Below are 24,992 nucleotides of genomic sequence, written 5' to 3' on the forward strand. Positions count from 1 at the left end.
TGATTAAGGTATTTGTTACGGTCGGTGACAAAAATACACAAATCTAACAACTAAGATTTGATAGAAAGCATTCTTTGAGATTGTCTGTTTGTACAGTATATGAACGTAAAACAAATCTGCATGCGGTTCACTGTGGAGAGTGATCGATTTTGAGTTTGTAGTGACAAGGTGGTTAAATACTGTATGTATCGCCATAACAAACCCCTGGTGTTATTATGATAACATATGCACTGACTTCCCCCAGCCTACGCACAGTCAAGTTAACTCTGCTACCCCTCCAACAGTTGTGTATGCAAAGGGAAACAGTGTTTGGGAGCAGGGTGGGGAGCAGGGTGAGGAGCAGGGTGAGGAACAGGGTGAGGAACAGGGTGAGGAACAGGGTCTCAGCACTCAGCACTTGGGATTGTCCCAGATGAACACAAGCCACTCCCTCCCTTTGAAAAAAGCCCATGGCAGAGGCCAGAGCACCCTCCTCTCTGGTTCCTAAGCACATGTAAACTAAGGGGATTAAGTGACATCAACAGAATAACCAAAGACAAATTCCCTCTGCCTTTAGCAGGTCCTCTCTTCGACAATTTTTCTGTCCTCTTAAAGTTAACACTCCACAAATGCAGGCTGACTCACTAAAGTGTGGGTGGGTCTGTTTCCAATTTTCTCACCCCTCTGCCCCAAAAAGAAAACGTTCTTCCAAAAACAACAAAACAAGCAACAAAAAAAGCCACACTTAAATGTTCCACTCTATTAAAGACACAGGCCAAACTAAAGCAGCTCTGTCTCGTGGCTCCGCAGACGCTTCTCATTGTTTTCCTTCCTTTCTTTGAGGGAGCGTGGGAGCACACTCAGAGCAGAGGAGAAACCTGTGCTGAAAACCACAGGAGGAAGCCGGTAACATGAGCAGGGGGATGCATAATGAGCCGGGGGAGAAGAGAAGAGAGGGAAAGAAGCCAGGGAAAGGGCGAGAATGATAGAGAGAGCACTTTTATTGGGTACAAAGTTAATATCTAAAGCACGGACTTAAAAAAATAAAAGTTTACATAGAACATAAAGTTATTACACCAATGACTTGTTATATTAACAGCCAGTTCTCACACACAAAATAAGGCATTTCTACAGAGACTTTCTCCTTCCACAATCGTGGGGAAAAAAAGTTATATCTAGAACCTTAAAGGGTTCTTCGGCTGTCCCCATAGGAGAACCCTTTGAAGAACCTTTTTTGGTTGCAGGTAGAACCCTTTTGTGTTCCATATAGAACCCTTTCCACAGAGGGTTCTACATAGAATCCAAAAGGGGGACAACCGAAGAACCCTTTTGGAATCCTTTTTTTCTAGTGCATACTATCACAGTTAGAGTAGAGCTGAAGCAGGGTCTTACCAGTTCGTAGGGTGAACATCCAGTTTGGTTAGCGTCAGGGTGTCTCTACGCCATATCCAGTCCACAGCAGGCAGGCACAGTGTCAGCTCCCTCTATCCAGGCTAGCAGGGAGAAAGTGAGGGGCGGGAACAAAAGGCACAGAGGGAGAGAGTGAGGAAGTGGGAGAAAGAGATGAACCACTCTGAGCTGACTGGTGGACTCTCCCTCTCTCTCTCTCTCACACACACACAGTCACACGTATGCCCAGCCTGTACGCCGTTGCCCCCCCCCCCATTGCTGACTCTGGGGCAGCTTATGTCAGAGTTGCATCAGAAGCTGAAGCGGAGAGTAGAGAAAGAAAAAGGGAGGATTAGAGTGTGGGTAGCGATGTGTGTAGCGGTGTGAGTGAGAGAGCAGAGCTGCGGCGGCGGCGGGGGGGGGGGGTTAAGGTAGGAGGGACGTGCACTGCTCAGAGAGGGCCGGAGGCAGTCTACTAAAGACAATGGCAGGAAGCACTATATCAGGAGGCAAAACACAGATGCAAAAATCATTTAAAAGAGCAAAAAGAATGACATCCACATGGAAAACAAACTATGCCTCGACTGCAAACAATGATATACAAAACAACAATGGTAAAGATAAGAGATCTTTAGCCCTGCTGTTTGTCCTACTGTATACCAACATCACTGTTTCACTGCTAGGAATGCACACACACACACACACACACACACACACACACACACACACACACACACACACACACACACACACACACACACACACACACACACACACACACACACACACACACACAAATCATATCTTGTGATAACAGTAGCTCCCCCAGTACTCCCTGTTTAGCCTTTCCTGCTGGGCCACAACAGGCAGTATTCTGTCCCCAGTCTGACTGCACACACAAGGGGATGGATTTCACCCTAATTCAATTTCTTCTCCAGGGGGAAAGGTGAACCAGGGGGACATGGATTAACATGTCTCTTGTGGAGCTGCCCGTCTCACACTGTGGAGAGCTGATAGTAGATGGGATGATTAGCTAATTGTTAGTAAACTGTTGACTGGGTCAGTTTGACTAATTAGTCTGCAGTTTTGTGGATCAAACTAGAGAGCAGAGTTCCACATACAGAAACATTCATTAATGTAATACGACTTGATAAATTGGCTGCAGGTTATGAAGGCTGTTCAAGCCAGATGAATTTCATTCTGGAAAAATAAAACAATGCTGTGCGTCACTGTCGGCAGAGCAGCATGGCAAACACAGAGAATGTGTTTATCATTAACATGACTAAATGCATTGGTGAGGTCCTACTAGAGTGGGTATGTAACACACACAAATACAGTGAATGTGTTTATCATTAACATGACTAAATGCATGGCTGAGGTCCTACTAGAGTGGGTATGTAACACACACAAATACAGTGAATGTGTTCATCATTGACATGACTAAATGCATGGCTGAGGTCCTACTAGAGTGGGTATGTAACACACACAAATACAGTGAATGTGTTCATCATTGACATGACTAAATGCATGGCTGAGGTCCTACTAGAGTGGGTATGTAACACACACAAATACAGTGAATGTGTTTATCATTGACATGACTAAATGCATGGCTGAGGTCCTACTAGAGTGGGTATGTAACACACACAAATACAGTGAATGTGTTTATCATTAACATGACTAAATGCATGGCTGAGGTCCTACTAGAGTGGGTATGTAACACACACAAATACAGTGAATGTGTTTATCATTAACATGACTAAATGCATGGCTGAGGTCCTACTAGAGTGGGTATGTAACACACACAAATACAGTGAATGTGTTTATCATTGACATGACTAAATGCATGGCTGAGGTCCTACTAGAGTGGGTATGTAACACACACAAATACAGTGAATGTGTTTATCATTAACATGACTAAATGCATGGCTGATGTCCTACTAGAGTGGGTATGTAACACACACAAATACAGTGAATGTGTTTATCATTAACATGACTAAATGCATGGCTGAGGTCCTACTAGAGTGGGTATGTAACACGCACAAACCGAAACACACACACAAACACCTACAGATGTGGATGTGTGATGTTTGCAGTGATTGATCTGTGTCCTCTCCCCTCTGTTTTGTTTACCAACCCCTCTGCTAAGCCTTAAATCTAACGCTGCTCTCCAACTGTCAGGAGAGAGGAGGCACTAAGTCTAGACTCCCTGTAGCCCTGCTTACAATGTACACCGTTTTGAAAGAGATGTGGAATGAATGTACATGTTCTTCTTATGCAATGTTTACGTCCAACAACTGGGACCATGCAACTGTGCCGTTGATGGAGAATGTACAGTATTTCATAAATGACTTAATCTTTCAATCTGAGTTTTGGGGATGTAATGTGAAAATATTATTTTCTGAATGTAGATTCCATGATACTGGAGATCTGTCTGTTAGAGAACATGGTGTGGAATATATATCATTCTAGTCTAGGTGGATGTTGACTCGATGCCAAAGGCCACAGTTATACGAGTGTAGAAGTAGAAAGCCACTAAGGATGGGTACTGATCTCAGTCAGACTGGGGAGTCTGTGGAGCGGAACCCATACACTCTTAGAAAAGGTGCTATCCAGAACCTAAAAGGGTTCATCGGTTGTCCCCATAGGAGAACCCTTTGAAGAACCGTTTTTGGTTCCAGGTAGAACCCTTTTGAGTACCATGTAGAACCGTTTACACAGAGGGTTTGATATGGATCCCAAAAGAGTTCTACCTGGAACAAAAAAAGGGTTTTCCTATGGGGACAGCCGAAGAACCCTTTTGGAAGCCTTAGTGTGTATGAATGGAATGTTTCTCTGCCGGCTAGGGGGGATGTCTTATTTTACATTCCCCTCACTGTATCCTGAAACGAGCTCCGTTACAATCCCCTTGTAAAATGCAACATTTAAAAAAAAAAAAAATCGGCATGTAACGACTCCCCTTTGGGAAAGAGGAATTCCTTCACTGGGCTGGAACCAAGTCAACCTCCCTTTCTCCTGCTTGATTTAGGCTTTCATCTTGTTTAATATTGGCCTGTACACAACCCTTACAACCAGTGAAATAAATCTACCCCTATGATAACAATACTCAGATTGTTTTTGGATCACTGTGCATTCAGCTGCAGACTCCTATTTCATTTGTAGTATAATTTGTCGCTTCCTCTTCCGCATACTGACAAAGAATCTTCAACATTTAGATAAAAAGACGGTGGAAAGAAAAACATGGGGAACTGAGGACAGAGAATGACAGAGGAAACAGTCCAGTGGGATTAATACACACACAGCGAGAGCAAGAGGGAGAGATTCTGTGAGAGGCGGGCAGAGAGTCCCAGCGGGGTCCTGGTGTCTGTGTGGTCTGGTCCGGCTGTGTATGTGGTGCTGTTGGGAAACAGGCCTGACTCACCACAGCACACAGAACCACAGTAACGCAATATAGCCTTCAGCTTCACATGCAACCAGAACAGAGCAAGAATGCATGCTCTTCTCTCCTCCTCCGTGTCCAATCCCTCCCTCCCTGTTGCCCAGGCTGCAGATGCTTGCCTGGGCCTGGGTTAAAATCTCTGTGAGGCCCATCTTTAAGGCCATATCTGATGATTGTAGCAGACAGAGCTCTCAGCTCAAGGACATAGTGGTGGGTTTAACAGCATGCTTTGGATGCTTCTGCACCATGTATTAGACACCAATATCAGTCACACAAGAGGATGTTTAACATCTCCAGAGGACTGTTTCCTTGGGTTAAAATCTGGTACATCATGTCCCCTCTGTCGTCATCAACTGGATCACATGGTCAAACCATGGTTGAGCACAGGTTCGATCGGCCTGGTCTGGTCCTGAGAGTAAAGAAAGTTGAGTTGAGAGGCCATGATGGATAATGCTAATTAACACTGGTCGTGGTTGTGATGTAAGAGCAGACATAACCCTTTGACCCCCTGACCTTAGTAATGATTCTGAGATTCATAATGGATTCCGTGGAGACAGAGAGCCTGGGCTGCTGCTGCTCACTCAGAGGAGACCCCACTCTTTATGTTCCATCAAGTGGAGCATATCTGCCTACTGTTGGAAAAAAGAGCAACAACAGTAGGATAAAACATGTTTTATTCTATCGCTTTGTTTCACGGAGGAGGAGGAATTTGTTGGGAAATAGTTTATATCCAGTTTTAATATTGACACGGCCAGAAATCAAACTCAAAAACATTAAGAACAGAAAAAAAGTGAACAGGACATAACGGTGTGTTGAGAAGGCGATTTTTAAAGGGCCGGTGCTCTTTTTCTCCTGTACAGCCAACAGGCATTTGGGCCAAAACAGCCAGGCGACTGTAGAGGGCCCCCAACCCCATCTGCTTTTGTAGGTCACCATTACATCAACATGTTTATGGAAAAGACTTGGAAACACTTTTCATCTTGACCTACTTTTAGATTTATGTATGTGGCAATACTCTGGTTTCTCAACATTATTCACTGTATCAATTATGGAGTAAGGTTACCTTGGTTTCCAGTAATAAATAAGAGAGAAATTGCATCAATGGATGCGCAGATTAGAACATTCCCTTAATGAAGTTCAAAGGTAATATGTAAGAAGTTAGGGGGCACATATTTTGTAGGGTGCACATTATGTGAAGGGGTTGGGACTCTACGGGATCGGTGACCCCCCCACGGGACGGTTTAGCTAACGTGCCCTAATGCGATTAGCATGAGGTTGTAAGTAACAAGAACATTTCCCAGGACATAGACACATCTGATATGGGCAGAAAGCTTAAATTCTTGTTAATCTAACTGCACTGTCCCATTTACAGTAGATATTAGAGTGAAAGAATACCATGCTATTGTTTGAGGAGAGTGCACAGTTATGTACTTGAAAATGTATTAATAAACCAGTTAGGCACATTTGGGCAGACTTGATACAACATTTTGAACAGAAATGCAATGGTTCATTGGATCAGTCTAAAACTTTGAACATACGCTGCTGCCATCTAGCGGCCAAAATCGAAATTGCGACTAAACTGGAATAATACATTCTGGCCTTTCTCTTGCATTTCAAAGATGATTAAAATATATATAACAAATATGCCAGTTTTTTTCTTTGTATCATATTTTACCAGATCTAATGTGTTATATTCTCCTACATTAATTTCACATTTCCACAAACTTCAAAGTGTTTCCTTTGAAATGGTATCAAGAATATGCATATCCTTGCTTCAGGTCCTGTGCTACAGGCAGTTAGATTTGGGTATGTCATTTTAGGCGAAAATTGAAAAAAAGGGTCCGATCCTTAAGAGGTTGGCTATTGGGAGAGCGCTCTCAGACAGACGAGTAGGGGGGTTTGGGTCTGGTATTATGTGATGAATGACTCCATGTTGACTGGTCCCAGGGTTTAAGTACTGACTCTGGCCTCTCAGGGAGTGCAACCTGGCCTCAGAGCATTTCGTATTATTCAGTAAATGTGACCAACTGCCTTGATTCAGTCTTATGTAACAACATTTGAAATTGTGTTTTTTACATTAGATAAAAGCAGAGACACAGAGCTACAAAATGGTATATCATATACTGCATTTGAGGAACAATGGGAAAGTAATTCCGCTTTGAAAGTTGATAAACTTGTAACTTCACTTTTGAGAAAATGACCTTTGAATATTTGGTACCTACTGGAGAGCTCCTCTCTGTCTATACCCATTCAACATCGTTCACACCCTCTTAAGCTTTAGCCCCACCCATCTCTTTTTTTATTTGTATTTGTATTCTTTATTTAATTAGGCAAGTCGTGCACCGCCCTGTGGGACTCCCAACCACGGCCGGTTGTAATACAGCCCGGGATCAAACCAGGGTCTGTAGTGACGCCTCTAGCACTGAGATGCAGTGTCTTAGTCCGCAGCGCCAACAATATTTGATCTGAGCATTCTGTTCTAACAACAGTCAATTACTTAAGCTAACTAGCTAACGTGAGAGAACTGCACACTGACCATTTCTCACCCTAGCAGGCTGTTTTTATGTTATCCAGAGTGTTGGTGACTGCAACTGTGCTGCTGGCAACAATTTACGCTTTTTTTGCCAACGTTTACTGACACCGGCCATATTCAACGGGTGCTGAGCATTTGTACATTTGTCAGTTATTCTGCACTCCGGCACACTCAGACGAGAGTGCTCTGATATCGGGGTAGATAGCCAGAGTGAATTTACGAGCTACCAGAAGACCAGAAGCTACCAGAAGACATTTCTGTCAAAAACTGCATTTTGAATTTAAAAAAAAAAGTTTACGTTCAAATGGCTCTCCTGTGAAGTAGTGACCCGCGACATACGCATAGTTTCCTGAAACGAGTCACAAATGTGAGACATTCCATTTAGTATGATATCTTTCGGTATGTCTTCATTTGTGTATGTGCATCACCCATTTCGTATTATATGTTACGAATTTGCTAAACATACAATATGTTACGAATTTGGCCCAATACTGTATGTGACAAATTCTAGCTAGGTGGCTAATGTTAGTTAGGCTAGGGGTTAGGGTTAGGGGCTGAGGTTAAGTTTAGAGGTTAAAGGGTTAGGGAAGGGTTAGTTAACATGCCAAGTAGTTCCAAAGTAGCTAATAAGTACAAAGTAGTTGAAAAGTTGCTAATGAGCTCCAATCCTAAAGTTGTCTGTGATGAGATTCAAACTCGCAACCTTTGGGTTTGCTAGACTTTCGCGTTATACGGCAACCCATCCATCCTGACCAACCACCATAGTTTTGTTTTTGACTTAAGTAACCATCTCTCTTATGCAACCATACCAAACGTAAAATATCATACTAACTTGAGTGTCACAGATTCACTTTTATGTTACGTCTGGGCACAGAAATCAGTTCAATGTCTAGTTTTGATTTCCATTTGCTTCAGTTATCAACTAATGTGAATTCAACGTGTAATCAACAAAACATTTCACCATGTCATTGTGAAATGGTTATAAGTTAGGTGAAAAAAATATAATGAAAAAAATATACAATGGCCTTACGTTGAATACTTTTTGCAAATCCAACTAGTTTTCCATGTTGATTCAACACCATCACATAGATTTTGGGGGTTGAAATGATGTGGAAACAACACTGATTCAACCAGTTTTTGCCCAGTGGGTCATGTTTTCTCTTCCCTACAGAGTAGTGCTAAACTAGAGCATGGTTTCTCTCGCCACACATAATACTCTCTCTAGCACGCACGCACACGCACAGACGCACACACCTATACGAAAGATATGAACAAACACACCCTGTGCATACTCAATGTCCTACTGTCCTCCTAATATTAACGTATCTGACAGACTATTAATTGACCTTTATTGTTATTATGTCTGTGCAGATTAGCTTCCATTACTTCATCCCAGTAGACATTGGTGTAGCATTTCTGGTCAGGAGGAAAATCCTTTTTCCCTGTTACTGAAATTCCCATGGAAAGAGAGAGTCTGGGAGAAACAGAGGAAGGAAAATGGCAGCAAGGAACCAGAGGCTGGATCTTCCAGGGGCCAGCAGAGCCAGTTGTCTCAGGGCATGTAGTGGCTGATTGGATAGTGTTCTCCCCACCGTCCCGTTGGTCCAGCCATAAATGTAGAGGAGGAACATGGAGGGGTTTTAGAAAGCCATCAGAAAAGGCTTTGGTTTGGTAGAGACAAATGTGCTTTAGACACAGTAAGGTATTTGTGTGAGAGACTGTGTGAGGGATTGTACGTGTGTGTGCGTGGGTTGGGGTGTGTGATGGGGGATTGCTGTTCCAGTCAGCTGTGGCCTGTCTGTCAGAGACACAGCTATTTCAGATCCTCACCCAAGTAAACATTTATCTTGCAAAATAATTATAACATCATGTAAACATGGTGATTGAAGAGATTTGGCAGATTAGCACAGTTGGTAAATGCCATAAGCGTGAACACACAGAAATGATAATGCACAGTGCCACCTACGTACAGTACATTACCAAAAGTATGTGGACACCTGCTCGTCGAACATCTCATTCCAAAATCATGGGCATTAATATGGAGTTGGTCCCTCCCTTTGCTGCTATAACAGCCTCCACTCTTCTGGGAAAGCCTTCCACTAGATGTTGGAACATTGCTGTGGGGACTTGCTTCCATTCAGCCACAAGAGCATTAGTGCGGTCGGGCGTTTAAGCCTGGCTTGCAGTCGGCGTTCCAATTCATCCAAAAGGTGTTCGATGGGGTTGAGGTCAGGGCTCTGTGCAGGCCAGTCAAATTCTTCCACACCGATCGACAAACCATATCTGTATGGACCTCACTTTGTGCACGGGGGCATTGTCATACTGTAACAGTAAAGTTCCTTCCCCAAACTGTAGAAACAAAGTTGGAAACACAGAATCAACTAGAGTATCATTGTATGCTGTAGTGTTAAGATTTCCCTTCACTGGAACAAAGGGGCCTAGCCTGAACTATGAAAAACAGCCTCAGACCATTGTTCCTCCTCCACCAAACTTTAGCGTTGTCCTGGCATCCACCAAACCCAGATTTGTTTGTTGGACTTCCAGATGGTGAAGCGTGATTCATCACTCCAGAGAACGCATTTCCACTGCTCCAGTCCAATGGCGGCGAGCTTTACACCACTCGAGCTGATGCTTGGCATTGCGCATGGTGATCTTAACCATGTGTGCGGCTGCTCGGCCATGGAAACCCATTTCATGAAGCGACTGACGAAGAGTTATTGTGCTGACGTTGCTTCCAGAGGCAGTTTGGAACTCGGTAGTGAATGTTGCAACCGACGACAGATGATTTTTACGCGCATTGAGCTTCAGCAAAGGTCGGTCCCGTTCTGTGAGCTTGTGTGGCCTACCACTTTGCGGCTGAGCATTTGACCAACTAACTTGTAGGAAAGGTGGCACCCTATGACGGTGGCATGTTGAAAGTCACTGAGCTCTTCAGTAAGGCCATTCCATTTACAATGTTTGCCTTTGGAGATTACAATCAAACACATAGTCATGCAAACACCTGTCAGCAACGGGTGTGGCTGAATTAGCAAAATCCACTAATTTGAAGGAGTGTCCACATACTTTTGTATATAGTGTATTAAACATACATATTATAACAACTGCCCCAAAACCAAATTCTCTCTCTCATGCAGCAGCATGAGTAAGAGGAGCAGCTGCAGAGCTCAGGCAGGAGGAGGGAGGAATGTGAGGGGGGGGACAGACCCAGAGGAGGGAGAGAGACAGGGGCCAAGGCTCTGTCCAGATACAGTCAGTTCCCCATTCACTAGGTTAGCAGCAGCAGGGCCCCACAGGGCTTGGCTGGGGGGGTTCAGACAGCTTTGATGGTGTGAAGCTGCAGACAGAGACTGAGGCACTACACACTGTCTCACATCCCCACACTGTCTCACATCACCAATTCTGCAACTGCATAGAGGCACTACTGATGAAGTAATCAAACGACCCTGTCACGTGCAAAGATACAGGCATTTTAAGACGCACAGTACACGTGATACAGGACTGTTTCTGTTTCCACACTGAGCTAAAGGCTAGAGCTGCCGCTTTTAAGGAGCGGGACACTAATCCAGACACTAAGAAATCCTGCTACGACCTCCGATGAGCCATCCAATAGGCAAAGCGTCAATAGCCGCAACCCATAAGATTGCTAAATAGTTCATCAAAAAGCTACCTGGACTGTCTGCATTGACCCCCCTTTGCACGTAACTATTTTGACTCATCACACGCTCCTACTAATGCTTATTATCCATCATGTTGCCTAGTCACTTTAACCCTACCTATATGTACATAGGCTATCTACCTCAATTACCTTGTACCCCTGTACCTCATGTATATAACCAAGTTATTGTTACTCATTGTGTATTTATTCCTTGTGTTATGTTTTTACAATTTTTCTCTCGGCATTGTTGGGAAGGGCTGTAAGTTTTTCACTGTTAGTCTACACCTGTTGCTTACAAAGCATGTGACAAATAACATTTGATTTGATTCAATTGGATAAATACATTTTTTTGCAGACTATCACTGCTCCTTTTTGAGAGACTTTTCTGCAGAGGGAATGCTTTCAGAGGGGGAGTCATCAAAACAGGAAACCTTTAATGTTGCTGAAACATTCCTTTTTTAACTCTCACAAGCGAACTAAAATAAATAACCCACTTTAGGCTGTCTGAGGCTGAACTGAAGGATGCGGCCCAAGAGAGAGAGAGAGACCAGAGAGACCAAAGAGACCAACCCCGGAGCGGGGTGGAGGTCCCAGCACCTCGTGAAGTCATTTCCTGTAAGACACACAGCACAGCCCTGACTCTGTGGCTGCTGCAGCCTGCCGTCTTTTGCCAGTCATGACTGCAGTTCTCCATACTGTAACAGGTCTGGGGGCTACACCCTCATGTTCAGACCTAGCAGTAGTAGCACCACCATCTAGTCATCAAATACATCTGGCTGCTCTACTATAGTCTATAACCTTATTTTACACTTCTACTCACAGATTGAAGGTGGCTGATATTCTTATGGCACCTTCAATAATATTTCCTAGCCCCTTTGAGAGGAATCCATATATACTATATCCGCTATAAAAATATGAAGACATTTTTTTCTTCCAGTTGACCAAAGTGGGCAAAGTGGCAAACAATCTACACAAAATACTCTGTAATGTCAAAGTGGAAGAACAATTTTAGCATTTTAATAGGAATTAAGATTAATAGGAATTAAATAACTAAAATATTCAGTGCGCTGAGTCAATACATGTTATAAAACACCTTAGGCTGTGATTACAGCTGAGTCTACTTGGGTACGTTTCTAAGCGCTTTACACACCTGCATTGTGCAATATTAGCCCATTATTCTTTTCATAATTCTTCAAGCTCTGTCAAGATGTTTGGGATCATTACTAAACAGCCATTTTCAGGTCTTGCTATAGAATCTCTAGCAGATTTTAGTCAAACTGTAACTTGGCCACTCAGGAACAGTCACTGTCTTTTTGGTAAGCAACTCCAGTGTACATTTATCCTTGTGTTGTAGGTTATTGTCCTGCTGAAAGGTGAATTCATCTCCCAGGGTTTGGTGTAAAGCAGACTGAAGCAGGTTTTACTCTAGGATTTTGCCTGTGCTTAGCTCCATCTCATTTCCTTTTATCCTGGAAAAACTCACCAGTAATTGCTGATGTCAAGCATACCCATACCATGATGCAGCCAGGGGCGAAAATCTGATATCAACTTTGGAGGGGACAATTACATGACATTTTCTCAAGAGCAATTCCTGAGGGGGACACCAAAAGTAGTGCTGTAACACATAGCCTACATTGTAATATGGTAAATGTATATTGAGGAAACAAAGAAATAAGGTGTTTGCCGTACTCCTAACTACCGGTACCCAAAACTACACAACTAATCACAACAGCAATACCATTGCCTTTAACAAATCTTAGTTCAGTTACCAGTTTAAGTTGAGTGGGGGTATCCATGGCATTTTCCAATTATGTTCCTATTTTACAAGTAAAAAAAATTGAGAACCTTTCATAATGTTGCCAAACAAAGACTCAACAAACTTACCTGAGACTCCCTGTCTCTGCCAGTCTGTCCCTACATATCTGTCCCCAACTCTGCTGTCTGTGTGCCATCTGTTGCCTGCTCTGCCTAATGACATCATTGTGAAACATTTCCATTAGAATTTCATTTCTTTCTTATGAACATTTTATCAACTAGTCTTTGAGATATTAGGCTACTAGGGTTCTTACTTTGCGTTTTGGTGTACTGAAAAATACTCTGATGTCCGTCTTTTATTTTTCTGCCATTTTTCTACCTGGCTGGCTGGCTACACACACACATAGGTTATTTACAGTAGGATATGGGCTTCTATCATCTTATCTTTTATCATTCTATTTGGGCTTCGATCTAAAAGGTAGCTAGCAAATGTGAAACGGATTAAAATGACAAGAGTTGACAGCTGTATGAGTTCACCATTTACACAACATATGCTGCAACCTTTTGTAATTTTAATAGTTTGTTTCATATTGGCTGGCTTCCAACAATAGCTGAATTTGCAAAGCTAGCAAGCACCAATTCCGTTTCAGTGGTGTTTGCTATAATCTTTGCTACCCGGGTTAAATAAAGGTGAAATAAAATAAATAAATAAAAGTTCCCTTGCGACAATTTAGCTTTTGCAACGAGACCATTAAATATATTTAAGACAATGGTAGAAGAGAGTGTAGTTCTGTTCAGTTTGGACTCCAGTTTATCGCTAACCTTATCACAGGGACTTTGAAGCACTAACTTACATCATTTGCATGCTGATCTTGGAATAAATTGACGATAGCAAAGATTCCATCTTTGACGAGGCCACATAAATGGAATAGGTACTAGCTAGCTTAATAGTTCATATTTGCACGCTAGCTCTGCATATTCAGCTAGTGTGTGTGCGCGATTGACTGGATTAACCTCACGTCAGTTACGTTCATTGAGTGCCTTTCAGACAGTGGATACGACCCCTCTGTTACCTTGCCAACTAAGGAACTGGCAGTGGATCGAACCATTGTGAGGCAAAGAGTGGGGGGGGGGGTCGCAATCTTTTGAAACTTAAAAACGCGCTATTAAGTGTCTATAATCAGCACAGTTGCTTTCATTGCGTATTATTAATATTATTTAAATTACATAGTTATGTTTCAGTGATATATTGGGGGGGACAAATCATATTTTTCCCAGGATGGGGGGGTCGTGTCCCCCCCGTCCCCCCCGGGATTTCCGCCCCTGGATGCAGCCACCACCACGCTTGAAAATAAGGAGGCAGTTACTCTGTGATGTGTTTAGACCTAAAAGTGTATTCCTTTGCAGTGTTTTTTTTTGCAGTATTACTTTAGTGCCTTGTCGCATACAAAATAGTGTTTTGGAATTTTTCCTCTGTATATTTGTATTATTTTCACTGTCATTTAAGTCATTATTGTGGAGTCACTACAATGTTGTTGATCCATTCTCATTCTCCCATCACAGCCATTGAACTCTGTATCTGTTTTAATGGCCTCATGGTGACATCCCTAAACAATTTCATTCCTGTCCTGCAGCTCAGTTCAGAAGTACGACTGTATCTTTGAGCTGTTTGGGTGGTTTATACATAATCCACAGCATCCTTATTAACTTGGCCATGCTTAAAGAGATATTCAATGTCTGATTTGTTATTGTTACCCATCTACCAATCACTGCCCTTCTTTGAGGCTCACCCTGTTCTTCGTAGTTGAATCTGTGCTTGAAATGCAGTACTTGACTGAGGGCCTTTACAGATGTTGTATGCGTGGGGGACAGAGGAAAGGTTAGTCATTAAAAAAATTATGTTAACCCCTAATTATTTCCCACAGAGTGAGTCCATGTAACTTATGTGATTTGTTGAGCCAAATTTTACTCCTGAACTAATGTAGGCTTGCCTGAACAAAGGGGCTGAATATGTATGCGACAACTATATTTTAGTTATTACATTTGTATTAATCAACCACTTTGACCTTAGAGTATTTTGAGTAATCCCACTTTGTAACACAAAATGTGAAGAAATCCCAGGGGTATGAATTATTTTGCAAGGCACTGTAGTAAAGTCTTACAACTGGAGAGTATGAGGACATGCAGAACAAAATACACAGATACAAAACCCCTCTATATGAAATGGAGCGGCAACTGTGGAAATGATTTCCTCTTGCAGCCAATCATCTGGGCCATTCCCAGCTCTGGAGACACACAGGCACATCTTTGTTTGTGCACGCTGCATGATTCTGTGTTTTCTATTAGTCACAGTTACACTATCTGGCCGGCCCCTACAGAGGACCGGCCAACCGTCCGCACCCTGACGGACAGCGGACTGCTGCCGAATACTATGATCTCTGAGGGAGATGACAAGTCATTGAGGAAACTGTCACTAACAGAGACAAGCCTCTAGATGTGACACTAAGCCCATACGAACCTGTTATCCCCAGCCAGGTCTTCCTCCCATCCAGGAGCAGCAGAGAGACTTGACTCACCAGAAGATCCAGCCACCAATCCAGCGGCGACAGCCACTTCTCTCCACTCCATCTCCCAGCCGCTGCAGTGATATGATGACAGGCTGTGGAGTATAGACCAGGTCTGCAATTTGGAGCTGGACAGAGAGGAGACAGACACACTGACAGACAGATGGACACACTGACAGACACTGGCATACACACAGACTACAGACATTCTAATTATGGATAACTTAGAGTGGAATGGGCCTTTGAGTCCTATAGAATTCTCCTTTGTTAACTCAGAGGTAAACATGGTACAATAGGCCAGTCCCAGACTGCCAGTTATCCAGGGTGTGTTGGTATTTGTTGTGCTGCTGTGCTTAATGTGGCCCTTGAAGTAGTGACCATGGATTCCTGAAATTAATAAGGACCCGCCGCTTTAAAAAAAGAATTCGCCTGAAATGACATACTCAAACCTAACTGCCTGTAGCTCAGGCTTTGAAGCAAGGATATGCATATTCTTGATACCATTTGAAAGGAAACACTTTGAAGTTTGTGGAAATGTGAAAGGAATGTAGGACAATATAAAACAATAGATCTGGTAAAAGATAATACAAAGAAAAAAACAACCGTTCTTTTGCATTTTTTTGTACCATCATCTTTGAAATGCAAGAGAAACGCCATAATATATTATTCCAGCCCAGGTGCGATATACATTTTGGCCACTAGATGGCAGCAGTGTATGTGCAAAGGTTTAGACTGATCCAATGAACCATTGCATTTATGTCCAAACTGTTGTATGAAGACTGCCCAAATATGCCTAATTTGTTTATTAATACCTTATGTTCAAAATTGTGCACTCTCCTCAAACAATAGCATGGTATCACTGTAATAGCTACTGTAAATTGGACAGTGCAGTTAGATTAACAAGAATTTAAAGCTTTCTGCCAATATCAGATATATCTATGTCCTGGGAAATGTTCTTGTTACTTACAACCTCATGCTAATCGCATTAGCCTACGTTAGCTCAACTGTCCCGTGGAAGGGACACTGATCCCGAAGAAGTTTTAACTTAACATAGTTCAAACCAAAGGTCAGAGCAGAGGAGGATTTTCCAATGACAGAATTCCTCTCAACCCACACATACTTCCTACAGTTCCAGCCGTCAACATGTAATTAGCTGGTATGGAGAGCCGTGCAAGTGAGTGGAATTGAGGAAAAAGAGTGGCTGTTCCATATGAAAGTTATACAATAAATCATTGGGATATCAAATGGACAATTACAATGTTCCAGTTCCTATTGTCTTGAGGGTGAATGTTTTTTTTACAATTTTCTGTGGAGTGAGAAGAGTATGATTCCCCATCATGCCATCTGAGCAAACCCCCTGGGATACACATTTCAATCCCAGTCCCCAAAAAAGACGTCCTATTTTTACCAGCGTTACACTCCATAGAGGGAAAGCACCAGCCCTGAGCTTTTGGTTTTCCCGCAGATATGTTGTTCCTCCAGAAATGAAAATAAACACACGGAAAACCGCAAGGATAAATTTGGCTGCTTGTGTGGAAAAGACGTTTTTTATGTCTCTGTGAATGCTCTCTTGCGTGCATCCTTAAAAAAAGATAGTTGAGGGGAAACTTTGGGGGATAAAAGTAGTGTATGATTAAGTACATTAATGGCTGGCATTGAGTGTCCACAGAGACAATAAAGAGGGAATCATTGATATTTTGCTTATAAACATGCAAGGAGGGATGAATACTCCGCAAAGCATAGATCACCCAGAATATCTATGGTATACATGTAATTCAAAACTAATAAATGCCAAGTAAAAATGTTGGATCATATGAGTATCATAAGACATAGCGTAATGCAAAAGATAGAAACAGAAGTGATGTTAAATTAAATTACACATGCAAAACTGTGTTCATCAGAGGGTTGGCTCTCACTGGCTAAATAGGCTGCTGATATTTGTTAAATTCTGTCTGCTTTGTGTTGGCTAACGGACACAGTATCACCTGTTGCTCCATATCTAACTGGGAATCCCACTGGGTAATGGGGGAAATGTCTCGCTGAAATAACTGAAACTGTCCAGCTTTGGTATCACAAACAGATAGATACATATTTTGACAAATTCCTCCCAGTGCAAGCCAGTGATATAGCAGCTACATGTACTGCAACTGCCAAAATAAATGAACCACTTCAGTAAATGAGGTATACAAAGTATATTGAAAGCAGGTGCTTCCACACAGGTGTTGTTCCTGAGTTAAACAATTAACGTCCCATCTTACTTAGGGTCATGTATAAAAATGTCTAGTTGCCTATTATTTTTGACTATCCTGGCTAGAAGAGATTTCAGTGACTTTGAAAGAGGGGTCTCAAAAGGAGCATAGGGTGTGTGCCTGTCTGTCACCAGATCTCAAACCAACGTAAAACTTGAGCCTGAGAAAGCGTTTTCCACAACCATCAACAAAATACCAAATTATGGAATTTCCAAACACTTGTAGAATCTATACCAAGGCGCATTGAAGCTAGTCTGGCGGCTCAAAGCCATTTAACACACTTTATGGTGGTGTTTCCTTTATTTTGTCAGTTACCTGTATATTGTAGCTGGTGTGCAGGGTGGGGCTGGTATAAAGTAGAGTCTGCCTCTTGGCAGTGACAATGGATGCTTCGCTTCTTCAGCTGCAGTAACAGTTGTCAGCTGCTCTTCCCGGATCTCCACGGTAACGTGAGCCACGCTGTTATCGGATCCAGGGCGCTTTTCCTCCCCGGGAAAGAAAAATATGTAGGGGAGGAAGAGAAGAAGGAGAGAGCGAGAGCGAGAGAGGGGGGCAGAGGGTTTGGTCATGGTCCCATGTGGGAGTATTTAATAACAAACATTAAAAATACCACAGAAATCCTTAACCACATTCCCACGGTCTGACTGTAGCTAGGCCCTGACAGCAGGGTTAGAAATACCAGCCACTGGACCTGCTCCAAGAGTGTGCAAGCGCGCACGCACGCACTCACGCACGCACTCACGCACGCACGCACGCACTCACGCACGCGCAAATACTGTTGAGTGTGAAAAACCCAGCAGCGTTGCAGTTCTTGACACAAACTGCTGCACCTGGCACCTACTACCATACCCCATTGTAAGGCACTTACAATGTATTCGGAAAGTATTCAAATCCCTTCAATTTTTCCACGTTGTTACATTACAGCCTTATTCTAAAATGGATTAAACAATTTTTTTTCCTCATCAATCTACACACAATACACAATAATGACAAAGTGACATTTTTGTATTTTTTTTTTAAACAGAAATATCTTATTTAGGTAAGTATTCAGATCCTTTGCTATGAGACTCGAAATTGAGCTCAGGTGCATCTTGTTTCCATTCATCATCCTTGAGTTGTTTGTACAACTAGATTGGATTCCACCGGTGGTAAATTCAATTGATTGAACATGATTTGGAAAGGCACACACCTGTCTATATAAGGTCCCACTGTTGACAGTGCATGTCAGAGCAAAAACCAAGCCATGAGGTCGAAGGAATTGTCCGTAGAGCTCCGAGACAGGATTGTGTCGAGGCACAGATCTGGGGAAGGATACCAAAACATTTCTGCAGCATTGAAGGTCCCCAAGAACACAGTGGCCATTATCCCTTTGTTATTTTTTTTTTGTACTTTATTTATATATTTTTATTTATAGACTTCCAGTGAAAGAGGACAAGGCGGTGTGCTAGCAGCGAGGCAAATGCTATTGCATTCGCCTGATGCGTGGTAGTATTCTGGTCTAGGGGAAGTACCCCAAAAATGGCGGTGAATGAGTTGAGGCTAACAGTTGTATTACACATATGTGAGAATGCCTCAAAATGGGGTCCCAGAAGCCACTCAAAGATTGGCATGACCAAAATGTATCCCACAGTCACTGGACACTGGTGTCATGTCAAACACTTGGTCATTATTTTGATATATTTTTGCCAATCTGTCATTTGAGTAATGGAGACAGTGCAAAATGTTTAACTGAATGAACCCATGCCTTATGCAAAATGAAGAGATGTGGATATGCTCAATACTTTGTAACCATACATCTCTGGGTAGCTTGCCACCCATGTCTTGCTCCCATGCAGATTTAGAATTTGCCAAGGAAGGCGAGATTAATGTTCTGTATTATGTGATATAATCTGGAGATGTGTGTGCCCTTCAGATACGGGTTAAGATCTAAGCACCTCTCGACTGGACACTTAGTAGAAATGAAGGGAAATGTTTTTTGGCAAAGCTGAGAGTTTGCAGGTATCTAAAAAAGTGGGTATTGGGAATATTAACCCTCAGAGCATCGAATGAGACAAATGTGTCATCAACAAATAGGTCACAAAAACACCAGTCCATTCCTATGTCAGAACTGGAATGCCGTGTCAATCTGTGACGCTGGTGTAACCGATGTGAAATGCTTAGTAGTTAGCGGTGGTGCGCGCTAATAGCGTTTCAATCGGTGACGTCACTCGCTCTGAGACCTGAAGTAGGGTTTCCCTTTGCGTTGCAAGGGCCGCGGCTTTTGTGGCGCGATGGGTAACGATGCTTCGTGGGTGTCAGTTGTTTATGTGTGCAAAGGTCCCTGGTTCGAGCCCAGGTTGGGGCGAAGAGAGGGACGGAACCTACACTGTTACACTGGGAAAAGATTGGCCTATTTTATTGCCTTACCTCCTCACGCCATTTGCACACACTGTATATATACTTTTTTTTTCTGTTGTGTTATTGACTGTACGCTTGTTTATTCCATGTGTAACTCTGTGCTGTTGTATGTGTCGAACTGCTTTGCTTTATCTTGGCCAGGTCACAGTTGTAAATGAGAACTTGTTCTCAACTAGCCTACCTGGTTAAATAAAGGTGAAATATATTTTTTTTAAAGATTAGATGTTAATGGAGAGAAGCAGCTTGCTTGTTTAAGGCTAAAGTGATTTTGGGAATTGGGACCAGATTATAAGGGAGTTCTTGACAGTGGGATTCAAAACATGGGTGCCAAGCTACCTAAGAACACTGAGCTCTCTTTCCATGTCTTAATAGGATACCCTACTAACATACCATGAGCATGTATAATACTAACAAGTTTGTACTCCCAAACGTGTATTATTCTTTACCATTTGACTGGTCGGTCTACCTTGGTGCTTAGTGGCTGCTGGCACGGGACCACAGGTTGTACAGCCGGTAATTAATACTGCAGGACAGGTATTATTTACCAAGCATTTGCCAGTCATTTTTCGGTGTTCTGGCTTGTTAGGATGTTTACATTTATAATAATGTTGAATTATACTGGGTTTGTTTTCCAATTATTGTATATATATTTTTATGGATTCTTTAAGTCATCCCAAGTGGATGGGGTTGGTCGGGGGGGGACATACATAATAGTGAAGACATCAATACTATGAAATAACACTTATGGAATCATGTAGTAAACTAAAAAAAAGTGTTAAACAAATTAAAATATTTTATATTTGAGATTCCTCAAATGCCCACCCTTTGCACACTCTTGGTATTCACTCAACCAGCTTCACCTGGAATGCTTTTCCAACAGGCTTGAAGGAGTTCCCACATATGCTGAGCACTTATTAGCTGCTTTTCCTTCACTCTGGTGCCCGACTCATCACAAACCATCTCAATTAGGTTGAGGTCGGGTGATTGTGGAGGCCAGGTCATCTGATGCAGCACTCCATCACTATCCTTCTTGGTCAAATAGCCCTTATACAGCCTGGAGGTGTGTTGGGCAATTGTCTAGTTGAAAAACAAATGATAGTCCCACTAAGCACAAACCAGATGGGATGTCGAATCGATGCAGAATGCTGTGGTAGCCATGCTGGTTAAGTGTACCTTGAATTCTAAATATATCAGATATAGTGTCACCAGCAAAGCACCCCCACACCATAACACCTCCTCCTCCATGCTTTACGGTGGGAAATACACATGCAGAGGTCATCCGTTCACCCACACCACGTCTCACAAAGACACGGCGGTTGGAACCAAACATTTGGACTCCAGACCAAAGGACAAATTTCTACCGCTCGAATGTCCATTGCTCATGTTTCTTGGCCCAAGCAAGTCTCTTCTTATTATTGGTGTCCTTTAGTGGTAGTTTCTTTGCAGCAATTCAACCATGAAGGCCTGATTCACACAGTCTCCTCTAAACAGTTGCTGTGTGTTACTTGAACTCTGTGAAGCATTTATTTGGGCTGCAATTTCTGAGGCTGGTAACTCTAATGAACTCATCCTCTGCAGCAGAAGTAACTCTGGGTCATCCTTTCCTGTTTATATTTTTTTCACCTTTATTTAACCAGGTAGGCCAGTTAAGAACAAGTTCTCATTTACAACTGCAACCTGGCCAAGATAAAGCAAAGCAGTGCGACAAAAAAACAACAGAGTTACACATGGGATAAACAAACATACAGTCAATAACACAATAGAAAAATATATGTTCAGTGTGTGCAAATGTAGTAAGATTAGGAGGTAAGGCAATAAATAGGACATGGAGGCGAAATAATTACAATTTAGCATTAACACTGGAGTGATAGATGTGCAGATGATGATGTGCAAGTGAGCTGTTCTTGCCATAATAAGGACTTGGTCTTTTACCAAATAGGTCTATCTTCTGTATACCACACCTTCCTTGTCACAACACAACTGATTGGCTCAACTGCATTAAGGAAAGAAATTCCACAAATTAACTTTTAACAAGGCACACCTGTTAATTGAAATGCATTCCAGGTGAGAAAATGCCAAGTGTGTGCAAAGCTGTCATCAAGGCAAAACCGTGTGGCTATTTGAAGAATCGCAAATATAAAATATTTTGATTTGTTTAACAGCTTTTGGTTACTACATGATTCCATATGTGCTATTTCATAGTTGTGATCTCTTCACTATTATTCAACAATGTAGAAAAGAGTAAAAATAAAGAAAAACCCTTGAATGAGTCGGTGTTCTAAAACTTTTCACCGGTAGTGTATATTGTTTTATTATCCTTCAAATATTATATTGCATAAGATACATTAGAGAAGTGAGTTGGATAGACCTCTACTGAGGTTCGGTTTAACATGGTAGTATTTTGCTCTAGTCTAGGAGAGGTAGATGCAGCAAGGCCAGCATATGGGTCCAAGGTTTTCTGGGTATTTTCTTGTTTTTATTTTTCTTTATATTTCATTACTCTGAACTTTTCAGCACACTGGCCATGTGATTAGAATGAATGTTAGTACGATTACTATGACTAATACACAAACTCCAGGCACCACATGCTTTATCACCTGGAACTTAAAAGGAATTAACCATGTGGTCAAGCATAGCCGAGTGTATGCTTATCTTAAGTCTTTAAATCCGGACATTGTTTTTCTCCAAGAGACCCATCTCCAGTGCAGCGACCATGATAAACTAAAGAGAGGATGGGTAGACCAAATATTTCACTCAAACTTTGGTGTTAAAGCCAAAGGGGCAGCCATCCTTATCAGAAAAGGCACTTTGTGTTTCTCCTCCAACGTCATTTCAGATACTAATGGCAGATATATTATAGTGATGGGGAAATTGTTTAGCACACAGGTTACTCTGGCTAACCTCTATGGTCCTTATTGAGATGACGCTCAATTATGCTCAGACCACATTGCAACACCTCCTGGCCTTATCTCTCATCATTTTATACTGGGTGGAGATTTCAATTGTGTATTACATCCAAGTCTAGACAGATCCAGACTGAAGCCCAACAATGTTATTTCAAAATCAGGTGCAGTAATCAACTCATTTCTAGAATCCTATAATTTGTCTAATCCATGCAGGAGGAGCAATCCCACTGCTACACAGTACTGTTTTTTCTCCAGTCCACCACTCATACTCTAGGATTGACTTTTTCCTGCTGGAAAATATCATTCTTCTTTTTCTAACTAATAGCCAATATCACAGCATCATTATCTCAGACCATAGCCCTGTCCCGTCTCAGACCATAGCCCTGTCCCGTCTCAGACCATAGCCCTGTCCCGTCTCAGACCATAGCCCTGTCCCGTCTCAGACCATAGCCCTGTCCCGTCTCAGACCATAGCCCTGTCCCGTCTCAGACCATAGCCCTGTCCCGTCTCAGACCATAGCCCTGTCCGTCTCAGACCAAGCCCTGTCCCGTCTCAGACCATAGCCCTGTCCCGTCTCAGACCATAGCCCTGTCCTGTCTCAGACCATAGCCCTGTCCTGTCTCAGACCATAGCCCTGTCCTGTCTCAGACCATAGCCCTGTCCCGTCTCAGACCATAGCCCTGTCCCGTCTCAGACCATAGCCCTGTCCTGTCTCAGACCATAGCCCTGTCCTGTCTCAGACCATAGCCCTGTCCTGTCTCAGACCATAGCCCTGTCCTGTCTCAGACCATAGCCCTGTCCTGTCTCAGACCATAGCCCTGTCCTGTCTCAGACCATAGCCCTGTCCTATCTCAGACCATAGCCCTGTCCTGCTAGATATCCACTTTCCGGACAGTACTGTGTCACAACGCGAGTGACGACTTGACTCCCTACTACTATCCTGTAGTGCCTTTAAAAAATACATATCAACTCACATTGATGTCTTTTTACAGATCAACTGCACCCCTGATGTGTCTCACTCTACTGACTGGGAATCATTAAAAGCATATCCAAGGGGCCAAATTATTTCATACACAGCGCATGACAAAAAGCATATCAGAGCTATCTCAACTCATTCTAGATGTGGACAACAGGTATGCCTCTTCTCTGACTCTTGAACTCTACAAAGAGAGACTGCTACACCAATTGGAATTTGACAATCTTTCCACTAAACAAATGGAGCAGCTTCTGTTTAAGTCGAGGCAGCCATTTTATGAACACGGAGAGAAAGCTGGCAAGTTCTCACCAGCTTCGACAATCTGCTGCTTGCATCACCATACCTGAAATCTATTTTGCAGCTGATTTAACTTCTACCAATCCCAAAGAAATCAATCAAATCAATTTAAGTAATTCTACTCTGCTCTTTACAATCTGGACATCCCCGGTCTCAATTCAGATGAACAAACTAACATGGATGCGTCAATAAATTATGAAGCTACTCTGGCAATCCAGTCCATGCAGAGTGGTGAAGCTCCTGGGCCTGATGGCTTCCCTATTGCATTTTAAAAAGAATTTCTCCTCTAAACTATTCCCTATCCTCAGCTCAATGTACAATGAAAGCCTTTCTAGTCAGACACTGCCCCAGGCGACTATTTAGGTTTTGCTTAAAAGGACAAGAATCCCCTAGACTGTGGCTCATACCGCCCTATAAGTCTTTTGTGCTGCGACTATACAATTCTCACAAGGTCCTTTTGCGCCATTTAGAGACAGTGATGGCTAATATAATTAACTCTGACCAAACCTGATTTGTCTCAGGTAGGGCATCTTTCTATAATATGAGCTGGCTATTTACTCTTCTTTATTCTGCCCTCTCAACTCTACAGCCAGAGGTTGTAGAGAGACAATAAAGAGGGAATCATTGATATTTTGCTTATAAACGTGCAAGGAGGGATGAATACTCCGCAAAGCATAGATCACCCAGAATATGTATGGTATACATGTAATTCAAAACTAACAAATGCCAAGTAAAAATGTTGGATCATATGAGTATCATAAGACATAGCGTAATGCAAAAGATAGAAACAGAAGTGATGTTAAATTAAATTACACATGCAAAACTGTGTTCAGAGGGTTGGGTCAGCTCTCTTGAT

The 24,992-nt window shown here is 42.5% G+C and overlaps 1 protein-coding gene across 7 annotated transcripts in view; it reads right to left on the reverse strand.

Annotated features, from left to right (window-relative positions):
- Positions 1-15,412, reverse strand: part of LOC106572365 (histone deacetylase 7) — an 82,766-nt gene extending 67,354 nt beyond the window's left edge. For 2 of the 7 annotated variants that reach the window (XM_014146439.2, XM_014146443.2), the window contains exon 1: positions 1,372-1,656. In XM_014146439.2, the coding sequence (XP_014001914.1) occupies positions 1,372-1,390 (19 nt within the window). In that variant the 5' untranslated portion in view covers positions 1,391-1,656. Of the gene's footprint in view, positions 1-1,371; positions 1,670-15,323 lie in introns of those variants that run through there. The other 5 variants (XM_014146434.2, XM_014146437.2, XM_014146438.2 and 2 more) reach the window with 5 other exon arrangements.
- Between the last annotated feature and the right edge of the window lie 9,580 nt (positions 15,413-24,992).

This window comes from Salmo salar, chromosome ssa15, assembly GCF_905237065.1.
Source record: "Salmo salar chromosome ssa15, Ssal_v3.1, whole genome shotgun sequence".
Taxonomy (NCBI): Eukaryota; Metazoa; Chordata; class Actinopteri; order Salmoniformes; family Salmonidae; genus Salmo; species Salmo salar.